The sequence below is a fragment of the Hypanus sabinus genome, chromosome 11 (assembly GCF_030144855.1).
Source record: "Hypanus sabinus isolate sHypSab1 chromosome 11, sHypSab1.hap1, whole genome shotgun sequence".
Lineage (NCBI taxonomy): Eukaryota > Metazoa > Chordata > Chondrichthyes > Myliobatiformes > Dasyatidae > Hypanus > Hypanus sabinus.
Genome location: NC_082716.1, coordinates 12000269 through 12024824, shown reverse-complemented (window position 1 = coordinate 12024824; position 24556 = coordinate 12000269). Strand labels below are relative to the sequence as shown.

At 44.8% G+C, this 24556-nt stretch overlaps 1 protein-coding gene across 1 annotated transcript in view; it reads right to left on the bottom strand.

The window, feature by feature from the left end:
- Window positions 1-24556, bottom strand: part of LOC132402339 (vitellogenin-like) — a 145016-nt gene that overhangs the window by 39980 nt on the left and 80480 nt on the right. The window contains exons 26-28 of the mRNA XM_059985217.1: window positions 22701-22843; window positions 22468-22606; window positions 5285-5413 (exon numbers count right to left, since the gene is read on the bottom strand). Of these exons, the coding sequence (XP_059841200.1) occupies window positions 5285-5413; window positions 22468-22606; window positions 22701-22843 (411 nt within the window). The remainder of the gene's footprint in view (window positions 1-5284; window positions 5414-22467; window positions 22607-22700; window positions 22844-24556) is intronic.

Sequence of the window (24556 nt, the reverse complement as noted above, 5' to 3'; positions counted from 1 at the left end):
GACCTCACACTGAATCACAGGCTGACGGGTACAGACCACAGTCCAAATCACAGGGAGACAGGTACAGACCACACACCAAATCACAGAGAGACAGGTACAGACCACACGCAGAATCACAGGCTGAAGGGGACAGACCACACACTGAATCACAGGCAGATGGCTACAGACTACACAATGAATCACGAGGAGACGGGTACAAACCACACACGGACTAACAGGGAGACGGGTACAGAGCACACACCAAATCACATGCAGACGGGTACAGTCTACACAATGAATCACAGGGAGACGGGTACAAACCACAACCCGAATAACAGGGAGACGGGTACAGACCACACACCGAATAACAGGGAGACAGGTACAGAGCACACACCAAATCACAGGGAGACGGGTACAGAGCACACACCAAATCACAGGGAGACGGGTACAGTCTACACAATGAATCATGGGGAGACGGGTACAAACCACACACCGAATCACAGGGAGACAGGTACAGAGCACACAGCAAATCACAGGCAGACGGGTGCAAACCACACACTGAATCACGGCCAGACGGGTACAGACCACACAGGAAATCACAGGCAGATGGGTGCAGACTGCACACCAAATCACGGCCAGACGGGTGTAGATCACACACTGAATGACAGCCAGATGGGTATGGACCACACACTGAATCACAGGGAAACAGGTACAATCCACACACTGAATCACAGGGAGATGGATACAGACCACACACGAAATCACAGGCAGTCGGGTTTAGATCACACACCGAATCACAGGCAGACGGGTACAGTCTACACAAAGAATCACAGGGAGACGAGTACAGACCACATACCGAATCAAAGGGAAATGAGTACAGAGCACACACAGAATCACAGGGAGACGGGTACAGATTACACACCGAATCACAGCCAGACGGGTATAGATCACACACCGATTCACTGGCAGTCAGGTACAGATCACACACCGAATCATGGCCAGACGGGTATAGATCACACACCGAATCACAGGCAGTCAGGTACAGACCACACACAGAATCATGGCCAGACGGGTACAGACCACACACCAAATCATGGCCAGACGGGTTACAGACCTCACACTGAATCACAGGCTGACGGGTACAGACCACAGTCCAAATCACAGGGAGACAGGTACAGACCACACACCAAATCACAGAGAGACAGGTACAGACCACACGCAGAATCACAGGCTGAAGGGGACAGACCACACACTGAATCACAGGCAGATGGCTACAGACTACACAATGAATCACGAGGAGACGGGTACAAACCACACACGGACTAACAGGGAGACGGGTACAGAGCACACACCAAATCACATGCAGACGGGTACAGTCTACACAATGAATCACAGGGAGACGGGTACAAACCACAACCCGAATAACAGGGAGACGGGTACAGACCACACACCGAATAACAGGGAGACAGGTACAGAGCACACACCAAATCACAGGGAGACGGGTACAGAGCACACACCAAATCACAGGGAGACGGGTACAGTCTACACAATGAATCATGGGGAGACGGGTACAAACCACACACCGAATCACAGGGAGACAGGTACAGAGCACACAGCAAATCACAGGCAGACGGGTGCAAACCACACACTGAATCACGGCCAGACGGGTACAGACCACACAGGAAATCACAGGCAGATGGGTGCAGACTGCACACCAAATCACGGCCAGACGGGTGTAGATCACACACTGAATGACAGCCAGATGGGTATGGACCACACACTGAATCACAGGGAAACAGGTACAATCCACACACTGAATCACAGGGAGATGGATACAGACCACACACGAAATCACAGGCAGTCGGGTTTAGATCACACACCGAATCACAGGCAGACGGGTACAGTCTACACAAAGAATCACAGGGAGACGGGTACAGAACACACTCCAAATCACAGGCAGACGGGTACAGACCACACACAGAATCACAGCGAGACAGCTGCAGAGCACACACCAAATCACAGGCAGACGGGTACAGACTACACAAAGAATCACGGGGAGACAGGTACAAATCCCACACTGAATAACAGGGAGACGGGTACAGAACACATGCCAAATGACAGGGAAACAGGTACAGACCACACACCAAATGACAGGGAAACAGGTACAGACCACACACCAAATCACAGGCAGACGGGTACAGTCTACACAAAGAATCATGGGGAGACAGATACAAATCCCACACTGAATAACAGGGAGACAGGTACAGACCACACGCCAAATGACAGGGAAACAGGTACAGACCACACACCAAATGACAGGTAAACAGGTACAGACCACACACCAAATCACAGGCAGACGGGTACAGTCTACACAAAGAATCACGGGGAGACAGGTACAAACCCCACACCAAATAACAGGGAGACGGGTACAGACCACACACCAAATCACCGGCAGACCAGTACAGACCACACACCAAATAACAGGCAGACGGATAGAGATCACACTCTGAATGACGGCCAGATGGGTATAGATCACACACCGAATCACAACCAGATGGGTACAGACTACACAATGAATCACAGGGAGACGGGTACAAACCACACACGGACTAACAGGCAGACGGGTACGGACCACACACCAAATCACAGGTAGACGGCTACAGACTACACAATGAATCACGGGGAGACGGGTACAAACCACACACGGACTAACAGGGAGACGGGTACAGAGTACACACCGAATCACAGGGAGACATGTACAGACCACACACCAAATCACAGGCAGACTGGTGCAGACCACACACCAAATGACATGCAGATGGGTACAGTCTACAATGAATCACAGGGAGACGGGTACAAACCACACCCCGAATAACAGGGAGATGGGTACAGACCACACACCGAATCACAGGGAGACAGGTACAGAGCACACACCAAATCACAGGCAGACGGGTGCAAACCACACACTGAATCACGGCCATACGGGTACAGACCGCACACCAAATCACAGGGAGACAGGTACAGAGCACACACAAATTCACAGGCAGATGGTTGCAGACCACACACCAAATCACGGCCAGACGGGTACGGACCACGCACTGAATCACGGGGAGACAGGTACAGACCACTCACTGAATCACAGGGAGACGAGTACAGACCACATACCGAATCAAAGGGAAATGAGTACAGAGCACACACAGAATCACAGGGAGATGGGTACAGATTACACACCGAATCACAGCCAGACGGGTATAGATCACACACCGATTCACAGGCAGCCAGGTACAGATCACACACCGAATCATGGCCAGACGGGTATAGATCACACTCCGAATCACAACCAGACAGGTACAGAACACACTCTGACTCACAGGGAGACGGGTACAGACCACACATTGAATCACAGGGAGACAGGTACAGACCACACATTGAATCACAGGGAGACAGGTACAGACCACACACAGAATAAAAGGGGAATGAGTACAGAGCACACACAGAATCACAAGGAGATGGGTACAGATTACACACTGAATCATGGCCAGACGGGTATAGATCACACACCGAATCACAGAGAGACAGGTACAGACCACACACCAAATCACAGAGAGACAGGTACAGACCACACGCAGAATCACTGCCAGACAGTTAAAGACCACTCACAGAATCACAGGCTGAAGGGGACAGACCACACACCGAATCACAGGGAGAGAGGTACAAATCCCACACTGAATAACAGGGAGACAGGTACAGACCACACGCCAAATGACAGGGAAACAGGTACAGACCACACACCAAATGACAGGGAAACAGGTACAGACCACACACCAAATCACAAGCAGACGGGTACAGTCTACACAAAGAATCACGGGGCGACAGGTACAAACCCCACACCAAATAACAGGGAGACGGGTACAGAACACATGCAGAATCACGGCCAGACGGTTAAAGACCACTCATAGAATCACAGGCTGATGGGGACAGACCACACACCAAATCACAGGGAGACAGGTACAGACCACACACCAAATCACAGGCAGACTGGTGCAGACCACACACCAAATAACAGGCAGACGGGTAGAGATCACACACTGAATGATGGCCAGACAGGTATAGATCACACACTGAATCACAACCAGATGGGTACAGACCACACACGGAATCACAGGGAGACGGGTACAGACCACACACCAAATCACAGGCAGTCGAGTACAGAACACACAGTGAATCAGGGCCAGATGGATATAGACCACACACCAAATAACAGGCAGACGGGTAGAGATCACACACCAAATAACAGGGAGACAGGTACAGAGCACACACTGAATCACAGGCAGATGGGTGCAGACCACACACCGAAACACAGGGAGACGGGTACAGAACACATATAGAATCACGGCCAGACGGGTACAGAGCACACACTGAATCACAGGCAGACAAGTACTAACCACACACCAAATTACGGCCAGACAGGTATAGAGCACACACCGAATCATGGCCAGACGGGTACAGAGTAAACTCTAAATCATGGGCAGACAGGTACAGACCACACACCAAATTACGGCCAGATGGGTACAGAGCAGACACCGAATCACTGGGAGACGGGTATAGAGCACTGAATGAATCTCTGACAGGTAGGTATAGACTACACAGAAAATCAATGGCTTTTTCACAGGCACATAGGTTCAGACTACACACAGTATCATGGGCATGTTCATGGGAACATAGGTAAAGACTACACAGAAAATAATTTTTACATAAATATATATTGAATTACACTCAGTGGCCACTATATGGCCACCTGTAGCCCTGCTCATTAATGCAAATATAGACTCAGCCAATCATGTAGCAGCAACTCAATGCATAAAGGCATACTCGCATGGTCAAGAACAGACATCAGAACGGGGAAGAAATGTGATCTAAGTGACTTTGTGGAATGATTGTTGGTGCCAGATGGGGTGGTTTGAGTATCTCAGATACTGTTGATCTCCTGAGATTTTCACACACCATTGCCTCTAGATTTTACAGAGAATGTGCATAAAACAAAAATAATCCTTCAGTAGCTGAATGGTCAGGGCAACATCATTGGCCAAAGGGCCTGCACTTTGCTTTAGTGTTTTATGTTTTTAATTAAATAAAAAATCCCTCACTTACTACATTGGGATTTGAACTCTGGTCACAACAATGCTTTTCCAGACACATAACCAACATACCATTTGGCATAACCAGCATGCTACCTTTTCCCATACAGAAACAGACTGATCTGTGTTTATCTGTAATCAAAGTTACCCCATGGAATATTTAGTACCTTAATAATTTTGCCATCGAAGAAGAGACTTTCAAGGCCAAGTTCAGGGCCTTTTATCTTCAGCCCATTGTCAGTCCGCTCAATGGACAAGGACTCTGCAAGTAACATGGTTGCCATGAACAGTTGTGCCTAGAGCGCAGACGCATTGAATTTGTTTTTGCTATTTAGAGATAGATACAGCACTGTAATGGGAACTCTTATCAGGCCCACACCTCCCAATTACACCCATGTGATGAAGTAACACCTAACCGGTATGTCTCTGGAATGTGGGAGAAAACCTGAGCACCTGGAGGAAACCCATGCAGCCGTAGGGAGAACGTATAAACCCCTTATAGACAGCAGCAGAATTGAAACCGAGCCACTGGAGCTAGTGGTTACACTACCACTGTGAAAGCAAATATGATTTGAGCCAAATTATTGTTGTTGATAGAGTTATAGAAATTCACGACAAAACACTTTTCAGAAAGGAAATTTTGGTTTAAAGATTTGTTAATTAACCTTGTTTTAAATTAACATTATTTTTGTCTTTTATTTTTATGTTTGCACTCTATTGCATTTGTAAAGAACTTTGAACTACATTGTTTATATGAAAGTTCTGTAGAAATAAGTCCTGAAGAAGAGTCCCAGCCTGAAGCATCAGCTATTTACTCTTTTCCATAGATAGTGCCTGACCTGTTGAGATCCTTTAGCATTTTGTTGTGTGTTGCTTCTGATTTCCAGCATCTGCAGACTTTCTCGTGTTTGTACGTTATTGTTATTATTATTAAAGAATTTCTGTGAACACATTGAATAAAAGTTGGTTAGCATGATATGGTTTCAGTTTGGGGTGTCACAGTTCGGAATTCAATTCCGGTTTCCACTGTAAGAAGCTCGTACGCCTTCCCCGTGTGTGCGCGGCTTTTCTCCCAGAGTCTGAGGGAGTACCATGAAGTAGGTTAGTTAGTCATTGCGAACTGTCCTGTGATTGGGCTAGGGTGGCTGAGCACAATAATATATGTTGTGAAAGTGACTTGCAAGACAGTGCTTTATGCTTGTGTAAGGAACAAATGTTTTGTGCCCATATGGTAGTAAATGTGACCAGGACCATGGTGTCAAACAGTGATGGGACGGGAGTGGGGGGGCGGGTGTACACTCAATGGACACTTTACTAGGTATATTTTACATGGAGGTTGATAGGTTGTTGGTTAGTAAGGACTGTAAAGGTTATGGGCAGAAGATGGGGTTGAGAGGGATTATACCCTCAGTAGCCACTTTATTAGGTACACCTGTACATTAATGCAATTATCTAATCAGCCAATCATGTGGCAAAAACTCAATGCATAAAAGCACGCAGACATGGTAGAGAGGTTCAGTTGCTGTTCAGACCAAATATCAAAAGGGGAGGAAATGTGATCTAAATGACTTTGATCATGGAATGATTGTTGGTTCGAGATGGGGTGGTTTGAGTATCTTAGAAGCTGCTGATCTCCTGGGATTTTCACACAACAGTCTCCAGAGTTTACAAAGAATGGTGCAAAATACAAAAACATCTAGTGAGTGGCAGTTATGTGGGAAAAAATGCCTTGTTAATGAGAGGGGTCAGAGGAGAATGGTGAAAGTGGTTCAAGCTGACAGGAAGTTGACAGTAACTCAGATAAACACACACCCACACACACTACAACAGTGGTGTGCAGAAGAGGATTTCCAAATGCACGGCATATTGAACCTTGAAGTGTTTGGGCTACAGCAGCAGAAGAGAATGACTCTGTGACCATTTTAGGAGGTATCTAATAAAGTGGCCACTGAGTATCTTTGTCTTATATGTGCCATAGGTATTGTCCGTGCCACTTGAATCATGCTGTGTTGTTACTTAGAGGACTTCCTCTTGCCAAAAGGCTCCTGGTCACTTATTGTTCCCTGTCAGTCACTTTATGTTCAGACACTCCTGCATCTAGCTTCACTTTCTGTGCTGTATATACAGTCTATGTATACAAGTTAAACTTCTGTATGTACTACTGCATTCAACAGTTATTTTTACACGGCATTTTAAAAGGTTGCTTTTATATTTATATTTATTGTGTTTTTAAGCTAATTATGTTTTTAATGCTGCATCAGATCTGGATTAACAATCATTACTATCTCCTTCATGCTCGTTTACTGAAGAATTGCAATAAATAATCTTATATGCACAGAGTAACACCCACAAAATGCTAGAGGAAGACAGCAGGTCAGGCAGCGTCTATGGAGAGGAATAAAAAGTTGACACTTCATTCATAACCAGGCTCTTCAGCTCATGTAGTCCATGATGACCTGATTTTCTGCCTAGTCCATTCTGCCTGCATCCAGACCATACTCTATCCATATACTGATCCAAGGTCCCCTTAAACGTTACAACTGAAGCTATATTCACCTCTTCTGCTAACAGCTTGCATACTTGCATCACAGTCTGAGAGGAGTTTCTTCCCAAATTCCCCTAAAATATTTCACCACAAACCCACAACCTCTATTTCTGGTCTCATCCAGCCTGAGGGGAAAACGCAAGCATTCGTCTTATCTATTCTCCTCATACTTTTGTTTATCTCTATAAAATCTTCCCTCTTTCTCCTATGCTCCAGGGAATAAAGTCCTAACCCTTTTCATCTTTCTCTATAAATCAGGTCCTCAAGTCTTGGCAATACACTTGTAAATTTTCTCTGTACTCTTTCAATCATGTTGATATATTTTCTGTATGTAGGCAACCAGAACTGCACAGAATACTACCAGATTGGCCTTTCCAATGTCTTATGCAACTTCAACATGAAATCCTATCTCCTGTACTGAGTGCACACAAAATGCTGGTGGAATGCAGCAGGCCAGGCAGCATCTATAGGGAGAAGAAATGTCAATGTTTCGGGCCGAGACCCTTCGTCAGGGCTAACTGAAAGGAAAGATAGTAAGAGATTTGAAAGTAGGAAGAGGAGGGGGAAATCCGAAATGATAGAAGACTGGTAGGGGTGGGGTGAAGCTGAGAGCTGGAAAGGTGATTGGCAAAAGGGATACAGAGCTAGAGAAGGGAAAGGATCATGGGACGGGAGGCCTAGGGAGAAAGAAAGGGGGAGGGGAGCACCAGTGGAAGATGGAGAACAGGCAGAGCGATGGAGAGAAAATTCTCTGTAACTTCCGCCACCTCCAATGGGATCCCACTACCGAACACATCTTTCCCTCCCTTCCCTTTCTGCTTTCCACAGGGATTGCTCCCTACGCGACTCCCTTTTCCATTCGTTTCCCCCCCCCCCCCCCCCATCCCTTCCCATCGATTTCCCTCTGTGGTGAACTGCCTGTCTGGACACGCCCCCTGCTGACTGCTCCTGTGGCTCCTCCCACAGGCCCCTGTATAAAGGCGATCTGAGGCCTGACGCTCGGCCTCAGTCTCCAGGACTTAGTATGATGGACACTCACTCCTGGTTCCTTCTTCCAGTCAATAAAAGCCGATATCTCGCCTTACGTCTCAGTGTGAGTTATTGATGGTGCATCACCCTCCTGGCACTGGAACAAGTGCTACACGTGCCCTTACACTTCCTCCCTCACCACCATTCAGGGCCCCAGACAGTCCTTCCAGGTGAGGTGACACTTCACCTGTGAGTCGGCTGGTGTGGTATACTGCGTCCGGTGCTCCCGGTGTGGCCTTTTATATATTGGCGAGACCGAACACAGACTGGGAGACCGTTTCGCTGAACACCTACGCTCTGTCTGCCAGAGAAAGCAGGATCTCCCAGGGGCCACACATTTTAATTCCATGTCCCGTTCTCATTCTGATATGTCTATCCACGGCCTCCTCTACTGTCAAGATCAAGCCACACTCAGGTTATATACTGGCTGGGTAGCCTCCAACCTGACGGCATGAACATTGACTTCTCTAACTTCCGTTAATGCCCCTCCTCCCCTTCTTACCCCATCCCTGATATATTTAGTTTTTCCCCCCCTCTTTTTTTCTCTCTCTCTCTGCCCATCACTCTGCCTGTTTTCCATCTCCTTCTGGTGCTCCCCTCCCCCTTTCTTTCTCCCGAGGCCTCCCATCCCATGATCCTCTCCCTTCTCCAGCTCTGTATCCCTTCTGCCAATCACCTTTCCGGCTCTCAGCAGAGACAACCATCTACTATCGCTCTCTAGCTTCTTCCCCGAGGCCACTATTTAATCCAATATACTCCCTCTTCTGCCTTCTACCACCTGGTCCAGATCCTGCTGCAAGCTGCATGCTTTGATAGCCTCCCGCACTCTCCACTATACCTTCAATATTGGTGTCAACTGCAAATTTGGGAGTTTGTGCATACTCCCTGTGACCACGTGGCTTTCCTACGGATGCTCCAGATCCCTCCCACAGTTCAAAGATGTACTGGTTGGTAGGTTATTTTGTCATTGTAAATTGCCCCAGGATTATGCTAGTAGTAAATAGATGGGCTGCTAGGCAGTGTGGCTCGATGAGCCTGGAAGGGCCTGTTCTGCACTATATCTCTAAACAAAATTTTAAAAATTGCTGATCCAATATACCAGATATCCAACTCATTTCATCCTGTCTCAGATGCTCAGATGGTCAGATGGTCATCTGTAGTCGGCATGAACCAGGTTTTCTGCGCTGTATGACCCTCTTACTCTTTTTCCATCTTCTGCTTGGATCTGAGTCCTTTCACATCTCAGGTCAACCTTATGTCACTTTTTTCATCACTTCCTGTGCTAGTGTTGAAGCAAAAATCTCATATATGGGAATATTAAACCAGGGATGTATGTAATGACGAGGCTTTATAAAACATTGGTGAGGCCTCACTTGGAGTATTGTGAGCAGTGTTAGACCCCTTATCTAAGAAAGCGTTCAAAGGAAGTTCACAAAAATGATTCTGGGATTGAAAGGCTTATTGTATGAGGAGCATTGGATGACTCTGGGCCTCGACTCACTGGAATTAAGAAGATTCAGAAGAATGGGTGGGGGAGAGATCTCAATTGAACCTGTTAAATGTTGAAAGGTTTTGACAGAGTGGGTGTGGGGAGGATGTTTCCTATGGTGGGAGAACCTAAAGCTGGAGGACACAGCCTCAGCATAGAGGGGTGCCCTTTGAGAAAGGAGATGAGGAGAAATTTCTTTAACCAGAGAGTGGTGAATCTGTGGAATTCATTGCCATAGGTGGCTGTAAGGGCAAGTCTTTATGCATATTTAAGGAAGAGGTGGATACATTTTTGATTAGTCAGGGTATGAAGGGATCTAGGGAGAAGGCAGGAGATTTGGGCTGAGAAGGAATTGTGTCAGCCATGATGAAATGGTGAAGTGGACTCGATGGGCTAATTGGCCCGATTCTGCTCCTATATCTTATCTATGTATTTCTCTACATTGAAGGAATGATTTTACTCACTTAAACTGACTGGCAGGCTCTCGATTGGTACTTTGTTTTCATCAATTGTCAGCTGGAGATCTCCTGTCGTCGTGGACTCTATCTTTATTATGCTTTAATAAAAGGAAAGACAATTCATTATCTAAAATATGAATCAGTGGAAAGCTTCTCACATGCTGACTACATGGGCATTGCTTACCTGTAATGCAAATTTATCTGTAGGGTCAGAGATTCTGCATAACGAGTTATCAGTACTACAAACTTCATGTCTGAGGTACAGTCCTGGACGAGTATGTGAGAACATCCTTCAGGCATTTTATATTTAAAACTGTTCTCACTAAATGGTGTGACCATGTCTTGGACAACCGTGCATTCAGCTGAAAAATAAATGATTTATTCATTTGAGATACAGCGCAGAATAGGCCCCTCTGGCCCTTTGAACCATGCTGCCCAGCAATCCCCCAACAACCCCCAATTTAATCCTAACCACGGGATTCATACCATCAGGTTTAGTGTGAGGGGTAATGAACCTGGTGGTGCGAGTCCTATACCTCCGGTACCTTCTTCTGGAAGGCAGCAGTGAGAAGAGAGCATTCCCTGGGTGGTGAGGGTGCCTAGTGATAGATGCTGCTTTCCTGTGAGTGTTTCTTGTAGCTGTGCTCGATAGTGCAGAGGGCTTTACCTGTGATGGACTGGGCTGGATCCACTACATTTTGAAGGATTTTTCTTTTTAAGGATAACCAGCCAATATACTCTCCACCACGTATCTATAGAAATCGGTCAAAGTTTTAGATGTCCTGAAGAAAGAAATACAATAGAATCTTGAAGAGCCATACATAATCAAAGACTGACAAACGACAAATGTGCCAAAGAAGACAAAATGTGCAAAAAATACTGATAGAGTATGAGTTTATTGATTTATTGACAGACACCATGGAGTGGGCTCTTCTGGCCTAGCATTCTCCCATTTTATCCTCACCTAATCACACGACAATTTATAATGACCAATTAACCTACCAAACAGTATGTCTTTGGACTGTGGGAAGAAACTGGGAGCCTGGAGGAAACCCACGCTGTCACACAGAGAAAGTACAAACTCCTTACAGGCAGCGGCAGGAACTGAACCAGGGTCACGTGTATTGTAAAGCATTGTGCTAACCACTAGAAGAAGCTAAAGTCAGATGTATCTGTATTACAGTGAAGTAAAGGGAATCACAGCGGCATGAGAGAGGGGTTGGGCAGAATTGATTGGAAAAGAACACTGGCAAGGATGGTGGCAGAGAAATAATGGCTGGAATGTCTGGAGGAAATTCAATGGGATGTACAGTATACATCCCAAAGCGGAAGGAGTATTCTAAAGGGAAGATGACACATCCATGGCTAACAAGAGAAGTCAAAGCCAACATAAAAGCCAAAGAAGAGCATATAATAGAGCAAAACTTAGTTGGAAGTTAGAGGATTTGGAAGGTTTCAAATACCAAAAGAAATCAACATTTCATTAAGAAAGTAAAGATGTAATACAAAAGTAAGCTAGCCAATAATATTAAAGAAGATACCAAAAGTTTCTTCAGATACATAAAGTGTAAAAGAGAGACAAGAATGGGCGTGGCAGGCCACTGGAAAATGATGCTGGAGAAGTAGTAATGGGGGACAATGAAATGGTGGATGAATTGAATAAGTATTTTGCATTAACCTTCACTATGGAAAACACTAGCATTATGGCGAGAGTTCCAGGGGTCTGAATAGAAGGAAGAGAGTAGTTGGGAAGACATTGGAGTTGATTGTTAAGGATGTGGCTTTGGGGTTCTTGGAGGCGCTTAATAAAATAGGATATAGTCGGCATGTTTTCCTCAAGAGAAAATCTTGTCTGATTAATCAGTTGGAATTCTTTGAAAAAATAACAAGCAGGATAGATAAGGGAGAATTGGTTGATGTGTATTTCAATTTTCAGAAGGTCTTTTACAAGGTGCCACACATGAGGCTGCTTAACAAGCTATGAGCTCATGGCATTACAGGCAAGTGGTCAGCAGCACTGGGGCTCCACAGGGGACTGTCCTGTCTCCCTTTCTCTTCACCATCTACACCTCGGACTTCAACTACTGCACAGAGTCTTGCCATCTTCAGAAGTTTTCTGATGACTCTGCCATAGTTGGATGCAAGGGAGATGAGGCTGAGTATAGGGCGAAGGTGGGAAACTTTGTCACATGGTGCGAGCAGAATCATCTGCAGCTTAATGTGAAAAAGACTAAGGAGCTGGTGGTGGACCTGAGGAGGGCTAAGGCACCGGTGACCCCTGTTTCCATCCAAGGGGTCAGAGTGGACATAGTGGAGGATTACAAATACCTGGGGATACAATCTGACAATAAACTGGACTGGTCAAAGAACACTGAGGCTGTCTACAAGAAGGGTCAGAGCCGTCTCTACTTCCTGAGGAGACTGTCCTTTAACATCTGTCAGACGATGCTGAGGATGTTCTATGTGGCTGTGGTGGCCAGTGCTATCATGTTTGCTGTTGTGTGCTGGGGCAGCAGGCTGAGGGTAGCAGACACCAACAGAATCAACAAACTCATTTGTAAGTTCAGTGATGTTGTGGGGGTGGAACTGGACTCTCTGACGATGGTGTCTGAAAAGAGGATGCTGTCCAAGTTGCATGCCATCTTGGACAATGTCTCCCATCCACTCCATAATGTTCTGGTTAGGCACAGGAGTACGTTCAGCCAGAGACTCATTCCACCGAGTTGCAACACTGAGCGTCATAGGAAGTCATTCCTACCTGTGGCCATCAAACTTTACAACTCCTCCCTCGGAGTGTCAGACACCCTGAGCCAATAGGCTGGTCCTGGACTTATTTCCACTTGGAGATTAACTTATTATTATTTAATTATTTATGATTTTATATTGCTATATTTCTACACTATTCTTGGTTGGTGTAGCTGTAATGAAATCCAATTTCCTTCGGGATCAATAAAGTATGTCTGTCTGTCTGTAAAGCATGGGTAAAGCAGTGGCTGATTGACAGGAGGCAAAGAGTGGGAATAAAGGGAGCCTTTTCTGTCCGGCTGCTAGTGATTAGTGGTGTTCCACAGCCCAATCCGTTTTATGTTATATGTCAGTGATTTAGATGATGGAATTGATGGCTTTGTTGCAAAGTTTTCAGATGATATGAAGATAGATTGAGGGGCAGAGAGGCTGCAGAAGGACTTAGACAGATAAAGAGAATTGGCAAAGAAGTTGCAGTTGGAATACAGTGTCGGGAAATGTATGGTCATGCACTTTGGTGGAAGAAATGAAAGGGTTGACTATTTTCTAAATGGAGGGAAAATACAAAAAAAAAACTGAGGCACAAAGGGACTTGGGAGTGTTTGTGTAGGATTCCCTAAAGGTTAATTTGCAGGTTGAATCTCTGGTGAGGAAGGAGAATGCAATGTTAGCATTCATTTCAAGAGGACTAGAAAATAAAAACAAGGATGTAATGTTGAGACTTTATAAAGCATTGGTGAGGCCTCACTTGGAGTACTGTGAACAGTTTTATACCCCTTATCTTCGAAAGAATGTTCAGAGGGTTCAAAGGAGGTTCACGAAAATGATTTCAAGTTCGAATGGCTTGTCATATGAAGAGTGCTTGATGGTTCTAGGCCTGTAAACTCTGGAATTCAGAAGAATGAGGAGTGACATCCCTGGATCCTATCAAATGGTGAAAGGTATTGATAGAATGGATGTGGAAATGATGTTTCCTATGGTGGGAGAGTCCAAGAGCGGACGACATACCCTCCGAATAGAAGGGTGTCCTTTTAGAACAGTGAAGAGAAGGAACTTCTTTAGCCAGCAAGTGGTGAATCTATGGAATTCGTTGCCACAGAGAGCTATGGAGGCCAAGTCTTCCTATATATTTAAGGCAGAGTTGACAGAATCTTGATTGGTCAGGGAATGAAGGGATATGGGGAGAAGCCAGGAGATTGGGGCTGAAAGGAAAATTGGATCAGCCATGATGAAATGGTGGGACAGACTCGATGGGCCAAATGGCCTAATTCAGCTCCTACATTTTACAGTCCTATGGTCTTATGAATTGTAAAAGTCCTTGAAAATGAGTATGTTGGTTGTAGAATCAGTTCAGAGTTGTAGTCAGTGAAACTATCCACATCAGTTCAGGATCCTGATGGTTGTAGGGTGATAACTGTTCCTGGAACTGATGGTGTGGGACCCAAGGCTTCTGACCCTGCTGCCTGATGGTAGAAGTGAGAAGAGAAAATGGCCTGGATGGTGGGGGTCTTTAATAATGGGTGCTGCTTTGTTATGGCAGCACTCCATGTTAATGTGCTCAGTAGTGGTGATGGCTTTGCCAGTGATGGACTGAGCTGTGTACTTTTACGTTCCTGAAGTTTCTTTACCAGGCCATAATGCAAAGAGTTAGAACGCTCTCCACTGTCTATTTATAGAAGCTTATCAAAGCTTTTGGTGACATGTGAGGTATTGCACTTTGGAAGGAAAAAACAAGGTAGAACATAAAAGGTAAATGGTGGGACACTGAGGACTGCAGTAGAACAGAGGGATCTAGGAATACAGATACAAAATTCTGTAAAAGTGGCATCACAGGTAGATAGGGTAGTAAAGAGAGCTTTTGGTACAGTGGCCTTTATAAATCAAAGTATTGAGTATAAGGTTTGGAATGTTACTGTGATGTTGTATAAGGCATTGGTAAGGCCGAATTTGGAGTATCATGTGCAGTTTTGGTCACTGAATTACAGGAAGGATATTAATGAGGTTGAAAGAGTGCAGAGAAGGTTTACAAGGATGTTGCCGGGACTTGAGAAACTGAATTACAAAGAAAGGTTGAATAGTTTAGGTCTTTATTCCCTGGATGTAGAAGAACGAGGGGAGACTTGAAGGGGGAAAAGTTTAAAGGGAAAACTAGGAGGAGCTTCTTCACACAGAGAGTGGTGGGAGTGTGGAATGAGTTTCCAGATGAAGTTGTAAATGCAGGTTCACTTTTAACATTTAACAAAAACTTGGACAGGTACACGGTTGAATGTGTATGGAGGGATATGGGCAAGGTGCAGTTCAGTGGGACTAGGCAAAAAAATGGTTTGGCACCGCCAATAAGGGCCAAAAGGCCTGTTTCTGTGCTGTAATATTCTATGGTTCTATGGCAGCGTCCCTTTGTTCGTAACTGCTTGGATGTGTGCAATTTAAGGAATTCTTATGAAGCTAAATACATTTCAGAATCAGGTTTAATATCAACAGCATGTGACGTGAAATTTGTTAGCAGCAGCAGTTCAATGCAATACATAATCTAGCAGAGAGAGAAAAAAGTAGTAATAAATAAACAAGTAAATCAATTACGTAAATTGAATAGATTATTAAAAATGTGTATCAGCAGAAGTATTGGCTTGATTGACACCCTGTTCAACATCTTTAACATTAATTTTTTGGCGCACCATCAGGCAGCATGCATTGTCCACAGAATACGCTGCAGCTACTCACCTAGGCTATTCTAACAGCATTTCTCTGACTTGTAATCTCAACCACCAAGGAGGACAAATCCGTCAGGCACATGGAAATATCCCCACTGCAGGATCTCCTCCAAATAGCCCATCGAATGGGGGCAACACCATTGAGCACATTTACAAGGAGCACTTGTAAAAAAGCAACAACTACCACCCAGGCTATGCTCTCTTCTCACTGGGCAGGAGGGAGAGAAGCCTTAGGTCCCACACCACGAGGTTCAGAAATACTGTAGTTATTACACCACAACCATCAGGTTCCTGAACCAGTGTGGATAACTTCACTCTCCTCAAATTTGAACAGATTCCACAATCTCTGGACTCACTTTCAAGGACTGTACGACTCATGTTCTCAATATTGTTTATTTGTTTTATTTGCTCATTTTGTTTTCTTTTATACATTGGTTGTTCATTCGTCTTTATGTATAGCTTTTCATAAATAATATTGTATTTCTTTTTTCCTTGTAAATGCCCGCAAAGAAATGAATCCAGATGCATTATATGGTGATATACTGTATACATACTTAAATAATAAGTTTACTTTGACTTCGAAATTGTCACAACCAGGGGTAATTTTTTTAAACGAAAGAGAATTGCTTTTAGTTAGTATATGAACTGTGTTTTCTTGGTGTCATCTTGTGAGTATGCAGAGTTCCTTGGATTGTTTACCTTTTATGTCTGATTGTTTGTCTTTAGACCGGCTCTGGTTTTTCACTTTGATTTGCTGATGTCTCATTTGTGATCATGAGGATTGTGCAGCTCTCTATCTGTTTGTCACTTTTATTCAATTTGGGGTAACTTAATTACCCCAATTTTCAATGTTCTGTATTGTCTTTGGGGATTATTGCTTCGTTTGGACACTGGGGCAGTCTGATTGGTCCTGAACTCCTATGTGCTCAGGGGGACATGCCAACACTTCTTTGCTCAGTCACTGGGGATCTTTGGTGGAGTTCAGACCCAGTACTTCTGTGAATCATGAGTGATTTCAGTTCTTCCTGCGCCCTTGTTAGTTTTGCTGGCTAATATCCATACCAAATATTTTGCTTTGTTTGATTTGCTGAAGTCTCCGTGATTCCTCCACTTTGAGTTCATAGGACTAGAACATAGAAATTTACAGCACATTCCAGGCCCTTCAGCCCACAATGTTGTGCCGACCATGTAACCTACTCTAGAGACTGCTTAGAATTTCCCTAGTGTATAGCCCTCTATTTTTCCAAGCTCCATGTACCTATCTAAGAGGCTCTTAAAAGACCCTATTGTATCCACTTCCATCAGCGCTACCGGTAGTGCATTCACCCACCCCCTCACTCCCTGTGTAAAAAACTTACCTCTGACAGCCCCTCATTGCCTGTTTCCAAGCACTTTAAAACTATACCCCATCATGTTAGCTATTTTAGCTCTGGGAAAGTGCCTTTGGCTATCCACACGATTAATGCCCCTCATCATCTTATACACCTCTGTCAGGTCACCTCTCATCCTCTGTTGCTCCAAGGAGAAAAAGCCAAGTTCACTCAACCTATTCTCATAAGGTGCCCCCTCCAATCCAGGCAACATCCTTGTAAGTCTCCTCTGCACTCTCTCTATAGTATCCACATCCTTCCTGTAGTGAGGTGACCAGAACTGAACACAGTACTGCAAATGGGGTCTGACCAAGGTCTTACAAAGCTGTAACATTACCTTACGGCTCTTGAACTCAATACCATGGATGATGAATGCCAACATACCATACCCCTTCTTAACAACACTGTCAACCTACGCAGCAGTTTGAGTGTCCTATCGACATGGACCCCAAGATATCTTTGATATTCCACACTGCCAAGAGTCTTACCATTTATATTACATTCTGTATTCAAATTGGATCTTCTAAAATGAGCCACTTTACACTTATCTGGGTTGAAATCCATCTGCCACTTCTCAGCTCAGTTCTACATCCTGCTGTATCAATGTCCTGCTGTAACCTCTGACAGCCCTTGAGACTATCCACAACATCCCCAACCTTTGTGCCATCATCAAATTTACTAACCCACCCTTCTACTTCCTCATCCAGGTCATTTATTAACATTACAAAGAGGAGGGGTCCCAGAACAGATCCCTGTGAAACACCACCGGTCACTGACCTCCATGCAGAGTATTAACCATCAACAACCACTCTTGGCCTTCGGTGGGCAAACCAGTTCTGATCCACAAAGCCAGGTCTCCTTGTGTCCCATGCATCCTTACTTTCTGAAGGAGCCATGCATGGAGAACCTTATCAAATGCCTTACCAAAATCCATATACACTACATCCACTGCTCTACCTTCATCAATGTGTTTTGTTACATCCTCAAAGAATTCAATCAGGCTCGTAAGGTATGACCTGCCCTTGAGAAAGCCTTGCTGACTATCCCTATGCCTCTCCAAATGCTCATGAATCCTACCTCTCAGGATATTCTCCAACAACTTGTCCACCATTGAAGTCAGACTCACTGGTCTATAATTTCCTGGGTTATCTCTACTCTCTTAATTGAGCAAGGAAACAACATCTGCAATCCTCGAATCCTCTGGTACTTCTCCAGTCCCTTTTGACAATGCAAAGATCATCGCAAGAGGCTCAACAATCTCCTCCCTCACTTCCCATAGTAGCCTGGGGTTTATTTCATCCAGTCCCAGTGACTTATCTAACTTAATGCTTTTCAAAAGCTCCAGCACATCCTCTTTCTTAAGGTCTATATGCTCAAGCATTTCAGTCCGCTGAAAGTCATCTCCACAATTGCCAAGGTCTTTTACCCTGGAGAATACTGAAGCAAAATATTCATTAAGTACCTCTGCTATCTCCTCCAACTCCATTACATTTCCCCTATTGTACCTGATTGGTCCTATTCTCACACGGCTCACCCTCTTGCTCTTCACATAATTGTAGAATGTCTTGGAGTTTTCCTTAATCTTGCTCACCAAGGCCTTCTCATGGCCCCTTCTGGCTCTCCTAATTCCTATCTTAAGCTCCTTCCTAGCAACCTTGTAATTTTCTAGAGCTCTAACAGTATCTAATTTCTTGATTCTTTAAGTTCTTTAGTAATCCTTACAGAAATGTATTGCTGGACTTTCCTCATCTGTGTCTTAATCTCGGGACTCCTGATCCAATAGCACCTGTGGTGTACCATCATGAAGGACTGAGAAACTTTAACATAGTTCACCATAATCTTCTCAGGAGGAGTTAGGGAAGGCAATATATGCTGGCCTTGTCCGAAATGCCCAATCACAAAAATAAATAAACAGCTGTTAACTGTATGCATGACTATTCTCTGCCCCCAAGATGTTTCTTTCTTGCTTCTCTGGTTTCTCACCAATTTTCATAGATGCACCAGGGAAGCATCTGGATGCATCACAGCTTGGTATGGCAACTGCACTGCCTAAGACTGCAAGAAATCAGAGGGTTCTGAACATTAACCAGTCCATCATGTAGACCAGCTTGCCTCCATTGGTTCTGCCTAAACTTTCCACTGCCTCAGAAAAGCAGGCAACATCATCAAGGATGTCATTCTCCTGTTTCCCTCTTCCCATAAGGCCAAAGAGACAAAGCCTTGAAAACACATACCACCTGGCTCAAGTACACCCACCATCCTGCTGTTAGAAATCTCTCGAATATACTTCTCATCACAAAAAGCCGAACTCTTGATCTCCCAATGTACCTCGTCAAGGCCCTTGCACTTTATTTGCCTTCTCGCTCGGCACTTTTTCTGTAACTGTAACACCGTCTTCTGCATTCTGTTTGTACTTTTGTATGACATAATCTGACTGGTTGTTATAGCCAGGGATGGTAATGGGTACCCCAAGTAACAGAGAGCAATGGGTGTGTCTAACTCGATGCCACGCATGGTGGTAGAGGCGGATACATTAGGAACATTTAAGAGATTATTAGAAAGGCACACGGATGAAAGAAAAATGGAGGGCTATGTGGAGGGAGGGGTTAGATTGATTGCGGAGTAGGGTAAAAGGTTGGCATATCATTGTGGGGCAAAGGCCTATACTATGCTGTAATTCATGTTCTACGTATCTCAATACATGGACAACAATAAACCAATCCCACTTCAGCCTTTTCATAAACAAGAGAAAATCTGCAGATGCTGGAAATCCAAGCAGCACACACAATATGCTGGAGGAACCCAGCAGGCCAGGCAGCATCTATGCAAGAGAGTACAGTTGATGTTTCAGGCCAGAATCCTTCTGAAGTCCTGCCCGGCTTGCTGAGTTCCTCCAGCAGTTTATGTGTGTAGCTCAGCCTTTTCATATCCGCTCCATCCTTCTCAAGACATTGACATCCTTGCTAAATATAGAAGTCAAAATTATGTATTTCAGCTATCCTATTTATTTATATTTATTGTGCTTTTAAAAAAAATTATTGTGCTCTTTTTCTTGTGTTTTTTTGTGTTGCATCAGACATGGTGTCATAATTATTTGGTTCTCCTTGAAAAAGAGTAAACAGTTGATGTTTTAAGCTGAGACCCTGCATCAGGACCTGATGAAGGGTCTTGGCCCAAAACATTGAATATTTACTTTTTTCTGTAGATGCTGCCTGGCCTGCTGAGTTCCTCCAGCATTTTGTGTGTGTTGATCTGGATTTCCAGCATTTGCAGATTTTCTCTTGTGTTGTTCTCCTTTACACTTGTGTACCGGAAATGACATTAAACAATCTTGGATGCACTTCCCTTGAGTGTACTCAGACAAGTGGAGCTGAAAATCAGGTGACAACAAAAGTGACATACCTGTGGAAGTTGATGAGAACATGACAGGTAAGTAAGGAAGGAAGTGAAACCCTTTTGGTTGCATTGAAGGGGATTTGACATCAAATGGGAGAGATGCTGGGATGAGGAGAGCTGTTCGGCTGTATACATGCTGGAGGTGAAGAGAAAACACTGTGATCGAGCTGAGTTGGAGAAAGGAGTCCGAGTATATATTTTTCATGACTTTCTATAGGTTTTCATATGCCACAGAACAGGCCATTGAATCTATGCTAGCGCTTAGAGCAATCCCAGTAACCCCATTCCCCAATCAATTCTCTCATGCCTATCAATTCTCCTGATTCTCTGACTACCCCATCACCACAGGGACAAAATGGTAGCATAGGAATTATGACAATGCTTTCACAGTGCCAGTGATTGAGGTTCAATTCCTCCCTGTGTGTTCTCCCTTTGAGTGAGTGGGCTTCTTCCCAGCGCCCTGGTTTCCTTCCCTGTTCCAAAGACGCACGGGTTGGTAGGTTAATTGGTCACATGGTTGTAATTGGGCAGAATGGACTCATTGGGCTGGAAGGGCCTGTTACTGTGCTGTATCTGTAAATAAAGTAAAATACATTTGGGTTTATTCATGCAAACCAATTAATCCAACAACATAGAGGAAACTGGAGCACGTGGAAGAAAATATGGCCGCAGGGAGAATGTGCAAACTCCACGTATCTGATTCCTGAGGCCAGCATTGAACCAGGCTGACTGAGGCTATGCAGCAGCACTGATGGCTGCACCATAATGAAATATTACCATTGCTGTCAAATAGGAAATGAGGCTCAGGATTCCACAAGTGGAAAGGGAAAGCTTCAAAGGTTCATTTATTATCAAAGTATGTGTGCAGTGTACAACTCTGAGATTCAAATTCTCACAGATAGCCATGAAACAAAGAAAATCTTTGAGTTGTTCAAAGAAAAACAAGCACCAACCCTCCCGTGCACAGAAGGAAAACAAATCATGCAAATGGCAACAAAAGCATCAACCCACCCACATGCTAAAAATAACATCGCCACCCCCCATGCAAAAAAATTGCGTAAATGGCAACAAGAAAGAATGAAAAAAAAGCGCATAAAACAGAAAACTGAAGAAGTCCCATTGGAACTACAGTCTACCCATAAATTGCAGAACTGGATAGTCTGCTTTTATAAATGCTGGTTCACTTCATGAATAGTCAACTTGCAAGGACCTCAGAACCATGAGTAGGATGATTCAGTTGTGGTGATGAGTTCTAGATAGTGTAGGCATTGAGAGGATGTTTCCTATAGTGGGGAAGTCTAGGACCAGAGGACACAGCCTCAGAATAAAGGGGCATCCTTTTCGAACAGAGATGCAGAGGAATTTCCTTAGCCAGATGGCAGTGGATCTGTGCAATTCATCGCCACAGATGGTTGTGGAGGCCAAGTCATTGGATAGATTCAAAGCAGAGTCTGATAGGTTCTTGATTAGTAAGGGTGTCAGAGGTTACAGGGAGAAAGTAGGTGAATGGGGTAAATCAGCCATGATGGAATGGTGCTGCAGACTTGATGGGCCAAATGGCCTAATTCTTCCCTAATGTCCTAGGGATTAAAAAAAAAGAAAAATACCTTAGAGTCTTTGATCATGATATCAAAGGTTCGTTGAGATGTTGCGGCCAAAATGGCAGATATTTGATGAGGTGTTCCCTTTATGTGCCTTTGGGAGAATCCCATCAGGAAGAGAATCCCGGCCAGTTGGTCACCAATCCTGTAATGGAATTGACAGGAATTAATACTCCTTCTCATGCACGGAATGCGCAGTAATCCAGTGAAAAATGAGTGTTACGTGCAATGATGCCTACAATTGGGCAGTATCTTTCAAGGACTGTGACATCCTGCCCCACTTTGCCTTGAGCAGAACAGCAGGATGAATCCTTACATGACCCATGCTTGCTTTTCCTGCAATCTTGTAGTCCTGGCAATCCTGGCCCCATCTCAGTGTTCCCTGAAATGTAATACAGGAAAATCAATCAATATTATTTCCATTCTTAGGATTCATTAAAAAGTACTTCTTCTATAAAATGTCCCATGCCTTTTCCCAGTGGAGTGTATTCTAACTGGTTCATCACCATTTGGTATTTTGGTGGGGGGGGCACGACTGCACAGGATCAGAAAAAGCAAAAGAAAGCTACGATCTCAGTCGGCTCCATCATGGGCACTAGCCTCCTCAGCATCCAGGACATCTTTTAAAGCCTCAAAAAAGCGAAATCCATCATTAAGGACCCCCATCGCCCAGGACATGCCCTCGTCTCATTGCTACCTTGAAGGAGGAAGTACAGGAGACTGAAGATAACCATTCAGTGATTTAGGAATAGCTTCTTTCCCTCTGCCATCAGATTTTTTTTTTTTTTTTTAAAGAGGACAATAAACCCATGAACTCTACCTCACTACCTCACAACCCATAGGGAGCACTGGGTGGAAAGAGTCAGTCTTCAGGGTGGGCCACATGGATCCCAGCAGGGTCACCTCCCAGGCAGAAACACATATGCCTGGGCAAGGCGCAGACACCTGGGCAGGTGCAGGCACAACCCATCAGAGGTGAGGAGTAAGGAAGGGAACAGAGTCCCTCCACCAGGCAATGGCAGACAGCCTAGCTTCCCCAATAGAGGCAAGGGACAGGAAGGGGCAGAACCACCCAAGGGGTAACAGCAACAGCCTGGTTTACCCAGTGGAGGCAAGGGAACAGAAGGGAGCTGGGTCCAGGGTGAGCAGCAGGACAATCGGGATACACCGGTAAATTGGGAGAAGCAAGCAGACAGCACAGGCAAGGCAAATAAGGCAGAACAGCAGGACCAGCGCACCCAAGAGAAGCAGGAAAACAAGACAAACCAGGCAGAGCAGGATACGGCACAAACAAACCAGCTTCAGAGCAGGCAAGGAGCAAAACAACCACTCAACTAGGCTCAGTCCCCGAGCCCCTTATAAACACCTGCCCCCCCAATAGGCAACAGGTGTACCTCCTTAAGCCTAGATGATCCAGTGGCTCCGGGTGACAGGAGGGCTGGTTGCAAGGCCCGGAGTCCGTGGATCGGAGCAAGACCCGGAAGGCGGGCTCTGGACCGGACCCTAACATGTCCTAAGTTCAACCACTCATATTACTCATTTCTTTCATCACCCATAAGTGTGAAGTGATGCATTTTACAAAGTCAAACCAGCTGAAAACTCTTACTATGAATGGTAGGGCACAGAAGACCATAATGGAATAGAGAGACCTGGGAGTACTAGTACATAGAAACAGAGTCACAGGTGGACAGGGTTAAAGTCTTTTTACCTGGGTGGTAATGGCAAGTATTCGATGGCTTATGTTTACAGTGAGAGGGAGAATGCAGGAAGGAGAATTGTGGGGCAAGATTTTTTAATATTTAAAAATGCAGAGAGTGGTAGCTACTTGGAACATGCTGCCAGGGGATGGGGAAAGAACCAGACATTGTATGAGATCAATGTTTAAAAGGCATATAGACATGCGTGAACAGGCAAGGACTTGAGGGATATCCATGTGTTGTACAGTTGGAAGTCGAGGCTCAACAGCCAGAGCTGAGGCTGCGGTTCTCTGTGAAGTCAAAACCCAATGTCTGCAAATCTGAGCCCAAGACTACAGGCCGTAGGTTTGAGGCCAAAGAAGGTGGCCAGTCCTGGAGTTAAAGGACTGTGGATGTGC